The sequence below is a fragment of the Rhipicephalus microplus genome, chromosome 1 (assembly GCF_043290135.1).
Source record: "Rhipicephalus microplus isolate Deutch F79 chromosome 1, USDA_Rmic, whole genome shotgun sequence".
Taxonomy (NCBI): domain Eukaryota; kingdom Metazoa; phylum Arthropoda; class Arachnida; order Ixodida; family Ixodidae; genus Rhipicephalus; species Rhipicephalus microplus.
Window position 1 is genome coordinate 161,389,424 of NC_134700.1, and position 14,989 is coordinate 161,404,412.

The 14,989-nt window shown below is 47.1% G+C and overlaps 1 protein-coding gene across 1 annotated transcript; it reads left to right on the forward strand.

The window, feature by feature from the left end:
* Positions 1-6,510: 6,510 nt before the first annotated feature.
* On the forward strand, positions 6,511-10,808 carry LOC142768924 (adult-specific rigid cuticular protein 15.7-like). Its single transcript, XM_075871501.1, has 4 exons — positions 6,511-6,538; positions 7,057-7,155; positions 9,000-9,323; positions 10,559-10,808. The coding sequence occupies exons 1-3, from the start codon at positions 6,527-6,529 to the stop codon at positions 9,300-9,302; spliced, it is 414 nt and encodes a 137-aa protein (XP_075727616.1). The 5' UTR covers positions 6,511-6,526; the 3' UTR covers positions 9,303-9,323; positions 10,559-10,808.
* The last annotated feature ends 4,181 nt before the right edge of the window (positions 10,809-14,989 follow it).

Here is a 14,989-nt window from a genome sequence, read left to right on the forward strand (position 1 = left end):
GAGGAGCACAACCGCGCAAGCTGTCGGGGTTGTGCTGAAGAGCATATTCGCCCACCATTGGATACCCGAGGAGATTCGGTCTAACAATGGTCCGCCAATCTCGTGACGAGATTTTGCAGCCTTCGCTTCCTCTTACGGCTTCGTCCACAGAACAAGCAGTCCCCACAATGCACAGTCTAATGGGGAAGTGGAGAGAATGGCCCGCACGGTCAAAAACCTCTTCACGAAGGCGAAAGATCCCCACATGGGTCTCCTATGCTACAGGCGTCACCCCAGGCGTCACCCCAGGCGTCACCCCAGGATACCCCAGGCGGCAACGGTTTTAGCCCAGCTCAGCTCTTGATGGGTTGTCGGCTTAAGACCAAAGTCACCAGGAAGGAAGAATTGCTACAGCCAAGTGTGCCATCGAAAGACACAGTAGTGTTGAGAAACGCATCCTATTAAAGAAAGCAGGAGAGGAACTACAATCAGCGCCATCGGGCCAGGCATCAATTGCAACTTCCAGTAGGACAGCAAGTCTGGGTGCGGCCAGAGTACGTAAAAGGAACTGTGTTAAGCCCAGCACAGAGACACAGGAGCTACATAATAGAAACAGGACAAGGCGGTATCTGGCAGCGCAACAGGTGTCACCGTGTTCTCTTTATTCCAGCATCGCCACCTCCCCAAGCTTCATCAGAAGAAACCAAGCCACAGCCACAAGTAGCTCACCCAACTCGAGGTCCTACAAATGCTACGGGAACGAGTGACTCGGCACAGGCGGTAGGTTGTGTCGGTGGTGATGGTGGTGATAGTGATTGTGGTGGTCGTGATAGGGTTTGTGCACGCGCGTAGTGGCCGACGAATTGTTTGACCAGACCGCTTGAACTTGTGACTACCCAATGTCCGAAAGGGGGGAGATGTAGAGGTCGCTACTTTTGTGGTGTTTTGTGGCGCCCCCTCTTAGCGGTGAAGCGTTTGGGCTAAGTAGAATAAAGGGAGTTGTTGTTTCGGATCAGTGTGGACCAGCTGTCTTTCTTCAGGCTCCTCAGACGCTAAGGCTTTGCCTTGGTGAGCGTCCCCGGTGAACGGTTAACACTACACTTACCGCTATCAAATGCTCGGAATCAGTGGAGTGCAATCCAGCTTTTACCCTCCCCCTTTCTTTCCCTTCACCACCTGGCTCCACTGGATCGGCGCCGACTAGTCGCGCAGGCGGTCGAAATACTCAGCCTTTAGTTTGTGGCTGAAAAAAAGTCTACTACTGCTACTACTACTACTACTACTACTACTACTACTAATTCTACTAAGTGGAGTATGGAGTGAATGACAGACACTTGGTTGTGGTGCACCATTTCACTAAATCTTACGCCACATCCTCTTCTATAAGCAACGCGGACATGCTGCTTGTCGCGTACTTGACCCTTCTAACAAAGTTTCGAAATGCTGCGATTTGCGTGGCTTGAACTCGACACCTGATTCTGCGAGAAAATTCAGAGGTAAGGTGAAACAATGTTCTTTACGAAGCGTCTGTAAGTGACAGGCAGAAAAAAAGTAGAGATCTCTACGGTCTGATGGGGTATCAGAGGGGACCCTGAACTTTCTCACGAATTATTGAAAACAGGCCCTCTTCTTTAGTTGAACGGGGATCTTCTGCTTTAGTGTGAGCTCAGATGACTTAACCGCTTCTGAGGGTGGCTATTTGGGTTCGTTGGTATGGTAGCATGATAATATATCGTAGCGCAGACAAAGGACATGGACCAGAGAAAGCACATTCAAGGCAACGCAGCGCTGTGTTGTCTTGAATGTGCCTTCTCTTGTCCGTGTCCTTTGTCTGCGCTACCATATATTATCATGACCACCTCTGTACTGCTATGATTCGAGGGTCGTCGAAGTTTGACGTAAAGATGATGTCATAAATGAAGATCAAAGCTCATCTTTAAAGCCAGGCAATGTCATTTCTATAACAGACTAGTGACATTTGATGCGATGTGATGCGCGCACACACACACACACACACACACACACACACACACACACACACACACACACACACACACACACACACACACACACACACACACACACACACACACACACACACACACACACACACACATTCATGATTAACCTGGTGCCTCAGCATCAATATTTGTCTCCTTTTCCAATTTGTTACCACTATGCGCATGATGTGCACATGCTACAAGAAAGTCTACCTAGAATACTAATTTTTTACCCTCCCGGTGGGAAGACGGTTGTTCCAGCGCAATCCTGGATGACCAGCGAATGCTGATACGAAGACAGCCGGTTAGACAGTGCAAATGGGGCCCTGGACGGAAGGCAAGCTTCATCCTCTAAAACTTCACAAGCAAGACGAAAAAAATTAAGTTTTCTCATACTACGATCACACTTCATCACTCAAGTAAAAAAAAACAACCTCAGTGCCCGCTTTTTATTTTTTAACGCGGAAGTGTTTCATGCCGGGGCCGACAAAATTTTAACGCGAGAGCGTTAAAGAGCCCGTGTCGCAGAAATCCCAGCATCGGCGTCGTTGGTTGTGAGGGAAAAAATCATCATCTTATGCTTGACCGATAAATCGGGAATAATGTACATAGAAAATCCTAGGCGAGAGTAGGGATCGAACCCAGCTCGTTAGTGGCAAGAGGATGTTCTACCACGTGGCCACGCGTCGGCTTGTGAATACAGTGAAAATGACTTCCTCTGCCTTGAGACGCAAAGTAAGGCTTATGCTTCCTGTATACGTGTATACATGCTTTCCAATACAACATGAAATATTGCCCTAATAATGCGTGACACAAGCGCACATTGCCATAGGGCGTCCAAACATGTGATTATAATAATGACTTCGTGGTTTAAACTGGTCACCCAGTACAAAAAACACACACGCTTGTTACGCACTCAGCTGCGGCTAGCGCAAGCAGTTGAAGAATCTGTAGAGGGCAGCATATCGGACACTGCAGAACATGGCGTGCTTATACAGGCGCAAAATCTCGATAATTCAACTTTTCCATCAGAACATGTGAATGAATGAACTTTAAATACGCAAGAAAAACATATTTCACTTTATCTTCATTTTTTTGATACCCTCATAGCCAAAGGGATTACAGTGAGGACTGAGTTAAACAGTAGAAATAAAAGCAAAAAAAGAAAAATGTTGCTACCTAATGAAGACTGACTCGCACCAAAAAGTTTTTATTGCAGAACAAAGCAGGACAAATAGCTTCTGGAAAACACTAAGAAAACAAAACACTCATTGTGCATGCACGAGGTGACGAAAGTACCAACCAAAGCCTACGTGGCTGATGAGACGTGAAACGTTACACAAACTAATCAGCAGGTATGATACATCTGTATATGATAATACCTACGAAGGCTGACTGATACACTTGTCACGACATGTAAAACACGTCCATGATTTCCCGTGTGCCCTGGTCTCTGTAACAACGCAAGATTTTTCTTCTATGAAAACATGGCTTACACGCAGTTTTTTGACAATGAATGGCTAAATTAGATCCTGTGGCATTTTTAACTTATTGCGCATTCTCCTGGATTTTATTATTTACGCTCTAACTAGTTTGCTCGATGGAATACTTATTGCAAAAACGGGAAGTTTTTGTAATGCATAAGTTCGACAATCCACAAACCTATTCTTGTGTTTTACGCACAACTTTGCCATTTTTCGCATTTTCTTCGTTTAGCTTCCTATGCAAGGCGGGACATACCTGCTGTAACTTGTGACCTATGCTGAATACGACATCAACTTGCTACCTAATTCCCACTTTCTTCAGTTCGTGCGACAACCTATGCACATAAGAAATCACTACTACGTTCCTTGGCCTGGTAGCGAGATTATCATCTACTGCTTCCTTGGGCCTAGCTTTTACTGTCCTTGCACATTTTTTTTGGAGGCTCTCGTGATAAGCAAAGCAAGGTATCCTGATTCTTTTAGTCTTGACACTCGCTCTGCAAAACTTTGTCGCATTTTGTGGGGACACGACTTAAACAGAGACAGCTTAATGAATGCAAAAATAATGCGAATTTTTACCCCTTTCAAGTGATCAGATGAAAATGTGAGCAAATGCTTACAAGCTCTAAGGGAATACCCCTAACTAACGGGATCTCCAACAGAAAAAAAATAATTTTAAATCTAGAAATCATAACTTTTTCTAAGCAGGCAAATCACACGTAAATTTGAGCTGCCTGCCACATTCCCGGAACACCTTTAGGGAATCAAGTACTCTTTTTTGCACGCTAGAAGTTTTAACAAGAACTAAAAAGTTATCTGAGTACCGCACAGTTTTTACAACCAGGTCGCCGATTCTTTGTTCTACTTTTTATCACCACTCTAAAAAATGTTATTTAGAACTGGCGCAACTCTAGATCTGGTGCCCACGGATCTAGCGGCAAAGGCCCATGTGCAAGTGGTAGAGGCCCTTGAAACCTCAGTGCACGATAAAGACCACCAGATGCCCGATATTTCTGGAGCCATACACTACGGCTTCATGCAAATTTTTATCAAGACTTCGTGAAGGGAAACACCATATAATATTAATAGCTGCGTCTTAGTATATGTTAAATAAAGACATTTGAGGCAGGTATTTCTGGCTTTATGGATGTTTTATTTGGCCTACACACACGATAAAGTACGAATGTACTTATCTAATTACAACGTCAGCAAACGAAAGGCAGAAAATCCCATCATGCAAGAGATTACGGTTTTAACATCACATTTCATCACTGTACTCCTGGGAGGTCAATGAAGTCGAAGTAATCGTGCAGCGTAGTAGCTGTCAAAGGCCAAGTCTACGCCCTTGTCCTAGATTGTAGTGACAGTTCTGGGTGCAGCGAAGCACAACGCTAGGCTTCTTCCTCTTTTTCAGCTGCTGGACAGGATTGCTAGCTTCCAGCTGTTCAGGAGCGAGGTGGCCTGACCTGTCCGCTTACCGTGAATGTGGGGTTCAAATCCTGCCAAGGTCATTTGAAGACTAGCGCATACCTAAAAAAGGGTACATGATAGCGAAAACGTAGAAAAGAAAGATACGCGAGGAAAGAAGTAGGAGAGAGAACAAGGGACGGCACTAAACTTCAACTTTTTATTAGCCAGACCAAGCCAACAGATTATACCTATTTGCCCGTGCGTGCATCGCAGATAATTGCCTCTCTGCCAAATGTGAGGCACGAGTTATATGAGTTGCATACGTCTATTACACTTTTCGAGAATGAGATGCGAGTGGGACCACCTTCTGCTGTTATTGATGCACACATGCACAGATGTAATCTGGTGGCTTGGTCTTTCAAATCAACAGTTGAAGTGTAATGGTTCAACGCCCGACCTTTCTGCCCGCTTTTGCTAGTTTTTCTCGTGTGTCATGCGTTTCTTCCCAATGTTTGTGCTATTATGAACCCATTTGATGTTAACCAACTCACCCAACAAGTCTTACTCAACCCATACCGATATTGCCGCTCTTCTAGTTCACTGTACCTGAACATACGGTTAGCGCCATAAAAATATCTTTAAACGCTGATAGACGTTGCCGTATGCTGCCGAAACCCGTATCGAGAAAGTGATGCCATCTCCATAATCAGTTTTAAAAAGACAGTACACAACATATAACTGTACTTCTTAAGTTCACGGAAATCGGATTTGTTTAAAGCATCATTGGCGAACTAAAGGTATTTAGTCGAATACATGTTTGATTGTCTGTGCTAATAATAACCACATTTTACAATAATTCATATCAAATAGTAGAATTGTGATACCTACGTCATGCCTGATATAAAGAAAGAATTGCGAGTATGTTTAGAAAATAAACATTGCCTAATGAAGCCTAGACAGTGAGTGCGTGTTTATTATAGGACTACTACGGTCACATCACGGAAACAGTAACGGCAACCTTGGACAGACTGATCCAAGAAAACAGGGATTCCAACGTTTTTGTTTGTTCACTAGAAATAACAATTTTCATGGTCGCACGAATGTGGCAGCGTGTTCAAAGTATATATGCATATCACACAAAGCACCAGTGGCCACGCAAATACTAACGAGAGCCATTTGGCAGTAAAACAGCGACTTACAGCTTGACTTGAGCGATGAATTACGCATTAACTAAGACGTTAAAGCGTAAGCGTGGCGCAAGGTTGCCATCCGCTGACTGTGTATACGAGGTAAGTTTAAGATTTCACGAAGTCAGACTGAGATTTGTGTCTTCTAGCTCTTGAGCGGAAAACTGACAACCAGTCGATAGAGAACGACATTCTTCGAAACCGTGCGCCCTGCATTGACCCGGAAGAAAAAAAAAAAGACTGGTCCTATTTCCCTACCTTTTTCTTTTCGAAAAAAAAAGACACACGCCGTTTCGTTGACCGCGCGTAATAGCAGGTGAAAGCATTTTGTGCACCCCTGAGCAGAGCCCGTCAAACAACAATAGAGACAACAAGAATGCGTTTCTCACTTCGAAAACAGCCCTATAAAAGAGAACCGCGTCCGCCCACAAGGCTCACTGCCGACCGTGCACTCGTAACCGCCGACATGATTGCTCAGGTGAGTCGGTCGCCCAACGGACGAAGCCGGGGTCGCCGTAGAACAGACGGCCTTCGAAGCTGTTACGAATGTCGTAGCTTCTGAGATCCCCGAAAAACGCCCTACCCATAGCGCCTGTTAAAGATAGATTAAATTCCAGGCGTGGTTACGAGGTGCGTCGTTGTGAGAGACTGCTCATTTATGGTGGCCCCCTGTGTTTCTTTAACGCACATATAAATCTAAGTGTACGGGTGTTGATGTATTTCGCACGCCTCACACCCTTCCATATTGAAGTATTGACGCCTTGGTCAGCTATAGAATCAGCACGCCTTTGGCTTAGTCGCGGCACATGGCAAGCATAAAATCGACAAGGTGTGTACTGACATTGCCTTTTGATTCCCGGCTCTATATATCGGAAGTCGATCATATAACTACGGTCACATTACTTAGAAATCGTAAGCCATTCCAGCTGCATCTCGTTCTTTTGAGGAAACGTCAATGAAACCCAGCGTAGTTAAAGCTTTCATGCTACTTTGCAGGTGACCCTGCTGCTGGTTATCTCGACCACGGTACTTGCGGGAGGTTACGGAGGATATGGACACCACGGTGGTTCCAGCAAGACGTACAGGAAACAGAACGTGGGTATTGCTGGTGCAGCTCGTGCAATTTATTTAGTCAGCAGTTCGCAGGAGTATCCATACGCCAGTGCAGCGTTAAGAAGGAACAGTTCCGAAAACATTTCCAGTATTGTACTATATAACCAGACTCGACATAATTTTGCAGCTTTTGCCTTTAGTTTGCAGCCGCAATATCATGACGTTGCCAAACGTTGCTCATCTGCGAGTTTTTGAAGGGAATTTCAAACTACTTTGTGATCACGTTTTATGGTCAAGACTACGATTCTACGCCTGTAGTACACCTTGAGGTACGTTCTACCATAGGGACTAATATGAGTGTTTGTTTTGTTTGCGCCCTCTGTTCACATTGGTTTATATGGATGTTGTTGATGCTTAAAACGTTTTAGGGCTTGATGGTCCCTACGTAGGATTATCTGGGTGGCACGGTGTCACCCTTTGTGTATTCAAAACGTGCAAACAAAGGGACACCTGGACAAATAGGACAGATTATATATTTCTGTCCTGTTAGTTCATGTTTCAATGGTTTTTTCTAGTCGCAATACTGAACGCAAAGGAGCTAGCCCAGGCACTATTTCTGAATACGTCACTTTTCGAGTGCCCTCCCTTAGTCATTACACATTAGCCAGCATCTTCGGACATGTGTACTGGCTCAAGCTGTATCCTCAGAGACATTGCTCAACACCTTGGCTTACCCATGATCAAGACGTTATTCTTTGAAAGAGGTGAAAAGAGGAGGAGGAGGTAGAGGAACGAAAGGCAGGAAGGTCAACCAGGTGAGCGCCCGGTTTGCTATCCTACACCGGGGAAGGGGATGGAGGGTTGAAAAGAGAGAAATAGAAAGAAAGAAGAAAACAGGTGAGCCTAAACTAGACGCTGCGTTCTATTGTAGTGGACGCAAGACTTCAGGCATATCACTTTCCACCGTAGGTCGTCGGTTCACGACGCCTGTTGAAGGCTTGCAAGCACTGTACGTAGAACGCCCAGTACCACTTGTACGGCCTCTGTGCGCGGTGATTTCAGCCTACCGACGAACACATGAAGTGTGTTGAGCAGTGAGTGAAGAGCTATTAGGCTATAGGTTTGTCTTCTGGCAATGTCGTAGTGCGCTGTAAATCAGCATGGCGCTGCGACTTTGACAACGGAGGCCAAACTGTGTCAGTTGTGTCTATGGTGGTCTTGTTGGTATCGACCATCGCTGATCCATGTCTCTTTCTGCGGACTCCACAGGCCAAGTGGAGTCCGCAGAAAAAGCTGCATTGGCAGTGGTGTTCGGGGAACGCAGAATCCACGAAATACTTGTTCTGTAGAAACTTTTTGTTGTACTCAGACCATTAACCGCACTTGGGCATATTCCACATGTTAAGGAGGTCTCCATTATATCATCGGCAGGTATGCTTCCAATGGTCATATCGGCAGAATGAAAAAGGAGCGATGAGAACACACTGCCCCGCCACGGTGGTCTAGTGGCTAAGGTACTCGGCTGCTGGCCCGCAGGTCGCGGGATCGAATCCCGGCTGCGGCGGCTGCATTTTTGATGGAGGCGGAAATGTTGTAGGCCCGTGTACTCAGATTTGGGTGCACGTTAAAGAACCCCAGGTGGTCGAAACTTCCGGAGCCCTCCACTACGACGTTTCTCATAATCATATAGTGGTTTTGGGACGTTAAACCCCACATATCAATCAATCAAATCAATCAGCGATGAGAACACAGCAAAGTGGCCTTGGAAGCGTCGCTACTGTTGTATACTGTCAGTAATAAGGCTTAACGCTGCATGAGTGCCACCGAGAGGTGATAATAATTAATCAGCCGAAAACGTGCCGCATTTCCCTATTTATTCATCGCAGGACCACGGCCACTACAGCTTCGGCTACGACATCGTCAACGGCTACGGCGCCGTCAATGGCCGCCACGAGACCGGCGCGGCGTACGGCCCCGTGCACGGCTCGTACTACCTGGGCGACATCGACGGCCGCCACAGGCAGGTGCACTACGTGGCCGACAAGTGGGGCTTCCGAGCCATGGTGAAGACCAACGAGCCCGGAACCAAGAGCAGCCTGCCGGCCGCCGCTCCCTATCACTCGGCCCACGGCAAGACAGTGCCTGCCTACGGATACGGCGGATATGGAGGCCATGGATACTACGGCTAGAAAGCAGTCGCCCTTTCCCTAGTGATACCACGTCTTTCTCCTTTGCTCTATGTGTCTCTTCACCAGATTTCTTTTCTCTAAGTACATATTTGTCAATATGTAATTTTTGACATCCTGCTTACAACTAGTGGCTAAGAAATGGAGCATATTGTCAGCAGATAAAATGTATACGTGTACAATATATTCATGAGCATGTACAAAAACAATGTAGGACATAACAAAATACTAATAATGAATGTTAAACAATAATGTAAAACAAGAAGCAATATGACCAAAATTCGTTCGCTACAAGGCAATATAATGAAAGGTGGAAAATGAAAAAAAACGACAAAATACAAAACTTATGCGCATAAATGTACCCTCATGCACTTTTACAGAGATTCTTCCGCATACATGTATTTGCCTTTGACTTCTACGACGCACGCGGGCTAACAGTTTATATGAGTGTGGTAGTAGTGGGTTTATATTTTACTGCCCTGCTGTCGTATTTTTTATACTGCTGACTGTTTCCTGACATCAGTCCGAGCTCAGTAATCTAGATTTAACTTACTTTATAATCCCGTGCCTCAGTGCCCCGCCGCGGTGGTCTAGTGGCTTAGGTACTCGGCTGCTTACTCGCAGATCGTGCGATCCAATCCCGGCTGCGGCGGCTGCATTTCCGATGGAGGCGCAAATGTTGTAGGCCTGTGTGTTCAGATTTGGTTGCACGTTAAAGAACCCCAGGTGGTCGAAACTTCCGGAGCCCTTCACTATGGCGTCTCTAATAATCATATAGAGGATTTGAGACGTTGAACCCCACATATCAATTTATCAATCCCGTTCCTCAGTTGTTCGCTTTATAGGGTTGTGAGTAGCATAACGTAGCCTAAGCTGATTTTATCGCAAAGACTGCTCAACCAGAACGCCTGATAAAAACTTGTTTTGGAAGAACATAGGTGACAGTGATTGAGGCTGTGTATTGACAGGATACTGAGTATTTGTAAACGTTCAGTTCAAAGCTACCTGCCAATAAAAATAAGTGGCCCTCACCTATTTTCTTTATTTTGTCGTCGGCCACAAAATTATCTAACTTTGTTAGTCGAAACCAGTCTTCAATCGATGTAACATAGCCTTCACAGTTTACTTTGCCCTTTGCATTTCCGCGACCATGTACACTAATTAGTACTTTAGCCGTATTAGAAGTTGAAAAAACTTTGGGGTGAATGGTGAACGGGGGTCTCTAATAAGCATTTTTTATTTTTCCGATTGTTTTTCAGCACTGCTCCTGTGGCTTTTGAACTCTTCCTTTCTTCGGCGAATTGACGTAAGCTTTGCTATCGTCAAGAATGACAGAAGACGTCGAGTGCGTTCCTTGATGTCAAAGACGATAGCCGTTCTGCGACTGTGCACGTTTTCCACATGGGCTCGTGATACCTTTCTTGTAAAATGTTAGATATTCTGTGTTTGTGGCACCGCCCGGAAGATCTTTAAAAGCATAGTGTAAATAAATGTTATGATATTCCTGTAGTCATGTTTGCACGTTTGGTCTTTCTCAAAGCCCTGATGTCATGGCATCAAAAGCTGTTCGCTGTCGCATAATTGAGTACAGAATTTACCCGTGATCCCTCTGTGTACTCAAGTCACTGACTGATTTTGTTAATTATCTTCTATACTGTCTCTATTTGGTACAAGTAAAATTACTAAACTAGTTTTTCACGTATCAATAAAGGGAAAGGTTAGGTTCAACTGAACTGCACGCTCGAAGTATCCATACCACCATTATCATTCTCCAGAGAGCCGTAATAGATATCTATAATGATAACTATTAGACACCTAGAGTAGCATATCAGGCATTTCCAGACATTTCCAGACATCAGACATCTCCAGCATTTCATATGGGCATCTTTTTTGTCATTCTGTTTCTCATAGGAAGAACATTCCCACTGTATTCTCCTTACGAATTGGTTGTTTACCCTGTGACAAAAAATACTGAGCTGTGAAACAGGCTACGCAAAGCTTTCCATTAGCGTTTGTCGCGTCTTACGCTATCCCCTTGTGGGTTTAGTGATGAAAATAGCGAGTGTACGCAACTAACATCGATGCAGTGACATATAATCGATGTTTGTGGTTGGTACTCGCTCTGTACCCTTCTGATTTCACTGCCGGGGCTCCCAGCTGATCTGTCACTTCTTTTTACGACAGCGCCAGTGGAATGGCACCGAGCGTGATAATTGTTCCGCAGACTTGAGACGATCATATTCGGCGACTCTGCCACTTCGGCGAGATAAGCGCGGGAAGCGTCGGCGTCAATGAGTCATACCACTGGGGAGCTATTCTCGCGGTGTCCTCTTGATGGACATGTCCTATTCGGCCTCCACTGATTGGCTGGAGCTGGCAAGCGGCGCGTTACCTGTTGGGTCTTTCTTCCGCAACGTCATTTTGGCGCCACGCAGCTTTCACAACTCTCGACAAAAACGAAAAAGACGGAATGCATTTTGTCACAGTGTATGCTGCCCTTAGAGATCCGCTTTTCGACGCACATCTCTGAGGCCGTGAATGAGTTGTAATAACATTAGCCCATCAATTGGGTTTAACGCCCACCCACCTGATGCCACTGGAAGGTGGTTACGCATCCCCTGCGTCGCTCTTCAAACATATCAACACGTTAATACGCACGTCCAGACTTCTCAAGTTTGTTGAAGAGTCCTGATCATTTAAATTTCGTCCATTTAATTTCTTTTTAGGCTGGGAATGTGCTGGCGGCTTTGGTGCGCAAACTTGGTCAAGAGCGCCATGGCATCACGAGTCACCATTTTTTGTTTTGCGTAAGTGAATACGATCCGTCTAAGTGGACAACGAACTGGACATTGCGAGAATCGAGCCCCTGGTCATTCGTCCTAGCGGCGTTGGCAGCACGCCGAAATGCCGCGCAATGAGGCGGCCACACACGTGAAATTTCGATTAAGTAATAATGTCATCGAAAATGAACGTCTCGCAGTACAAGGCATGCACGAACTGCAAATACTGCCTTATCTCCCTAGTGTGCGAAAACCATGGCTTGATAGCCGGTGTGCGCATCGCTGCATCGGTCAGCCACAGTACGCCGCCGCCATCTCGGATGATGCAATCAACGACAACCTCTACAATGTGACGTCAATGTGGTGGCAGCTTTTTCTTGGACAGATAGCTGATGCGCTGAGATTCACTGGCGGTATTTCTTTCGTCCTTATGCGACGGGTGCGGTCGTGTGAAACAGCTTGCTGTAAATGTAGCGGTGTGTTTCGGCTCTTAGTGAACATCTTCAATGGGGAAGCCAGCTATAGTTGCAAAAGCAGTGGTTGTGTAATCGTAGGCTATAGCTTCATCGTCAGTAGTTTCATGCTACAAGGTGTTGGAGATGCTGCGCCCGCTTCCTCTATAGCGGTAAGTTGCGGTTCTGAATTCTCGTTTTACTTTTTTTGACCCTGTCATTTTGTTTGAGGCACGAACTGCTCAGGTATGTAACGAGGCTGGTATTACGATGTTGTTGCACTCTGCGAAACAATCGAGCTCGCATTGGCAACTGCATGCTGTAACAACCTCTGGATAACGTCTTATTACCATACATATTGCTGATGCAGGCATCTTACCAAAGTCGGATTTTTTAAGTTTAAAGAGCGACATTCACAAGACGTGGTGATGTGACGGGCGCTAGTTCAATGCCGCTCTTGCCATCTAGTATTGGGAATGTCGTTTTTCACGCTCAAAATTCCCCTAAATTATGCACAATCTCGCAAGTTTAGTTAAGCTATCTTATCAAAAGAGAGCGCAATGTCGTATAACTGACAAGCTGTTACCTTGGCTTCTGCTTTCACGCCCACTCGGGGTTAGTAAATTTCTTCAATGCTAATGCTGTACAGCCATTGAAATTTTTAACTGTGGCGTGCGCGATCGGCAACCTGTGTATGCATCATCGCTATATGACACGTTGCAAAGAGAGCGAGATTCAACGCCCTCAGTTGGGCCAATTTTCTGCTCGGCAGTTGTTCCGTTAAGGACGGCTCCCCCATAACAATGCGCTTCACATGAACAGGCATCGTGAGTAAGCAAATGGTTCTGGCCGAATTTCTTCTTCCATGGATAAACGTTACAGCAAACAATCGAGTAATAAATCCGCGAAGTGAATCCTGACAAGTGGGGGGCGCACTGCCGTGTTAAATCTCCCGCCCGCTCACACATGTAAATGCGTGACAACGCACGTGTTATATATATATATTGTAATGACGAAAACCGAAACTGGAACTCTCTCTGGCACAGACTCGCATGCTAGAGGGAAGACGAAGAGGAGAAAGCAGAATAAGAACAGCCGGCCTGCAGCAAAGGCGTTGTGTCTTATTTCTCCTCGTTACAATGGCGCAGTCGACAGGATGAAGACGTCTTACGTCCCGGCTTCGTCACCCAGGATACCCGCCGACGTGTAGCCGCGGTAAGCGTCGCTTGAGGACGGCGTCAAGGCCTCCTCGGCGGCTCCAGCACCCGTTCCCGGTACCAGTTCACGATAAGGAACGCCGTCACGCTTCTTCGCTGATGGAACCCGCAAGGCGTCCGTCGCGGCCAGCATCGATCCCAGCACCGACGGATGGCGTCCAGGCCTCCGTTGTGGTTTCGGGGAACTTGCCCAGGGGCGCGACACGTCACGGCAACCATGCGCACGGGCCTCTCTCACCTAGGGATGGCGTACATGCCTCCTCCATACCTGGCAACCTGTCGGCGCTTCAAGCACCCACCGTGTACGGCGTCGAGGCCTACCCGGCGGCGCAACACCGCTTCATCTACGCCACAGTACCAGGTCACAACTCATCACACGGGTTCCGCTTGTCTGGGAACGTCGTTGACGCTTCCAGCGCCCTGGAACCCATGTCCACGAATCCGACCACAGCTGGATTTCCAAGGGACGCCGTCCACGCGTCCTTGGTCAGGAATTGTACCACCTCGAGTACCGCAGTCACTGTATCCTCCGCAGAGGCGGGCCTTGGCTCTTCGTGCGGATCACACGACAGCGCAGCGGAGCTGCAGCATACCATCGCGCAACTCCGCGTCACGACCAACGCCCTCATAGCGTCGAGCTCCAAGCTATGTCCTGCCATCTTGCCAACATTGTGCGCACTCAATGCCATGTTGGCTGCGGTCGCCGCGCAAAACTTCGAGGTAAGCTCGCCCGAGAACCGTCGCAATCTCCGGCGTTCTCTCGCGGAGGTATCGGAGCAAGTGAACTGCTTGGCGGGGGCACATTTCGGAGCTCTGCCCGCCGTCCCGCCATCGCCGATTTCCTTCGCGCTACCGGAATTTCGCGGCTTCCAGGACGACGCCGAGGAATGGGTGGCAACCGTCAACGCTCTCGGAACGACTGAAGAGCAGAAGTGGGACATGGCCATAGATCGCCTGCGGGATGCTGCCGCAGCATGGCACAGGTACGAAGGCGTCGGGCAGCAGTCCTGGGCAGAATGGAGTGCAGCCCTGATTGCCGCTTTCGGACGGATTTCCTGTGACTCCAGCAAGTCCAGCTCGATCTCCCCCGAGGCCGAGGATGGAGCCCAGGCAGCGCCCCGCCTCGAGGCTGCAATCGTTCGTTGCAGCTCGTCAACGGAATGCTGCCAGGAGTTCCCTGCTGCTAACCCTGACCGAAGTGGCTGGAATCCTACACTACAGGTCCCGGACTCTGCATCGGT

Coding starts and splice junctions, on each gene's coding strand:
- LOC142768924 (XM_075871501.1), top strand. Junction 7,156..8,999: donor AGACGTACAGGAAACAGAAC/GTGGGTATTGCT, acceptor TATTCATCGCAG/GACCACGGCCACTACAGCTT.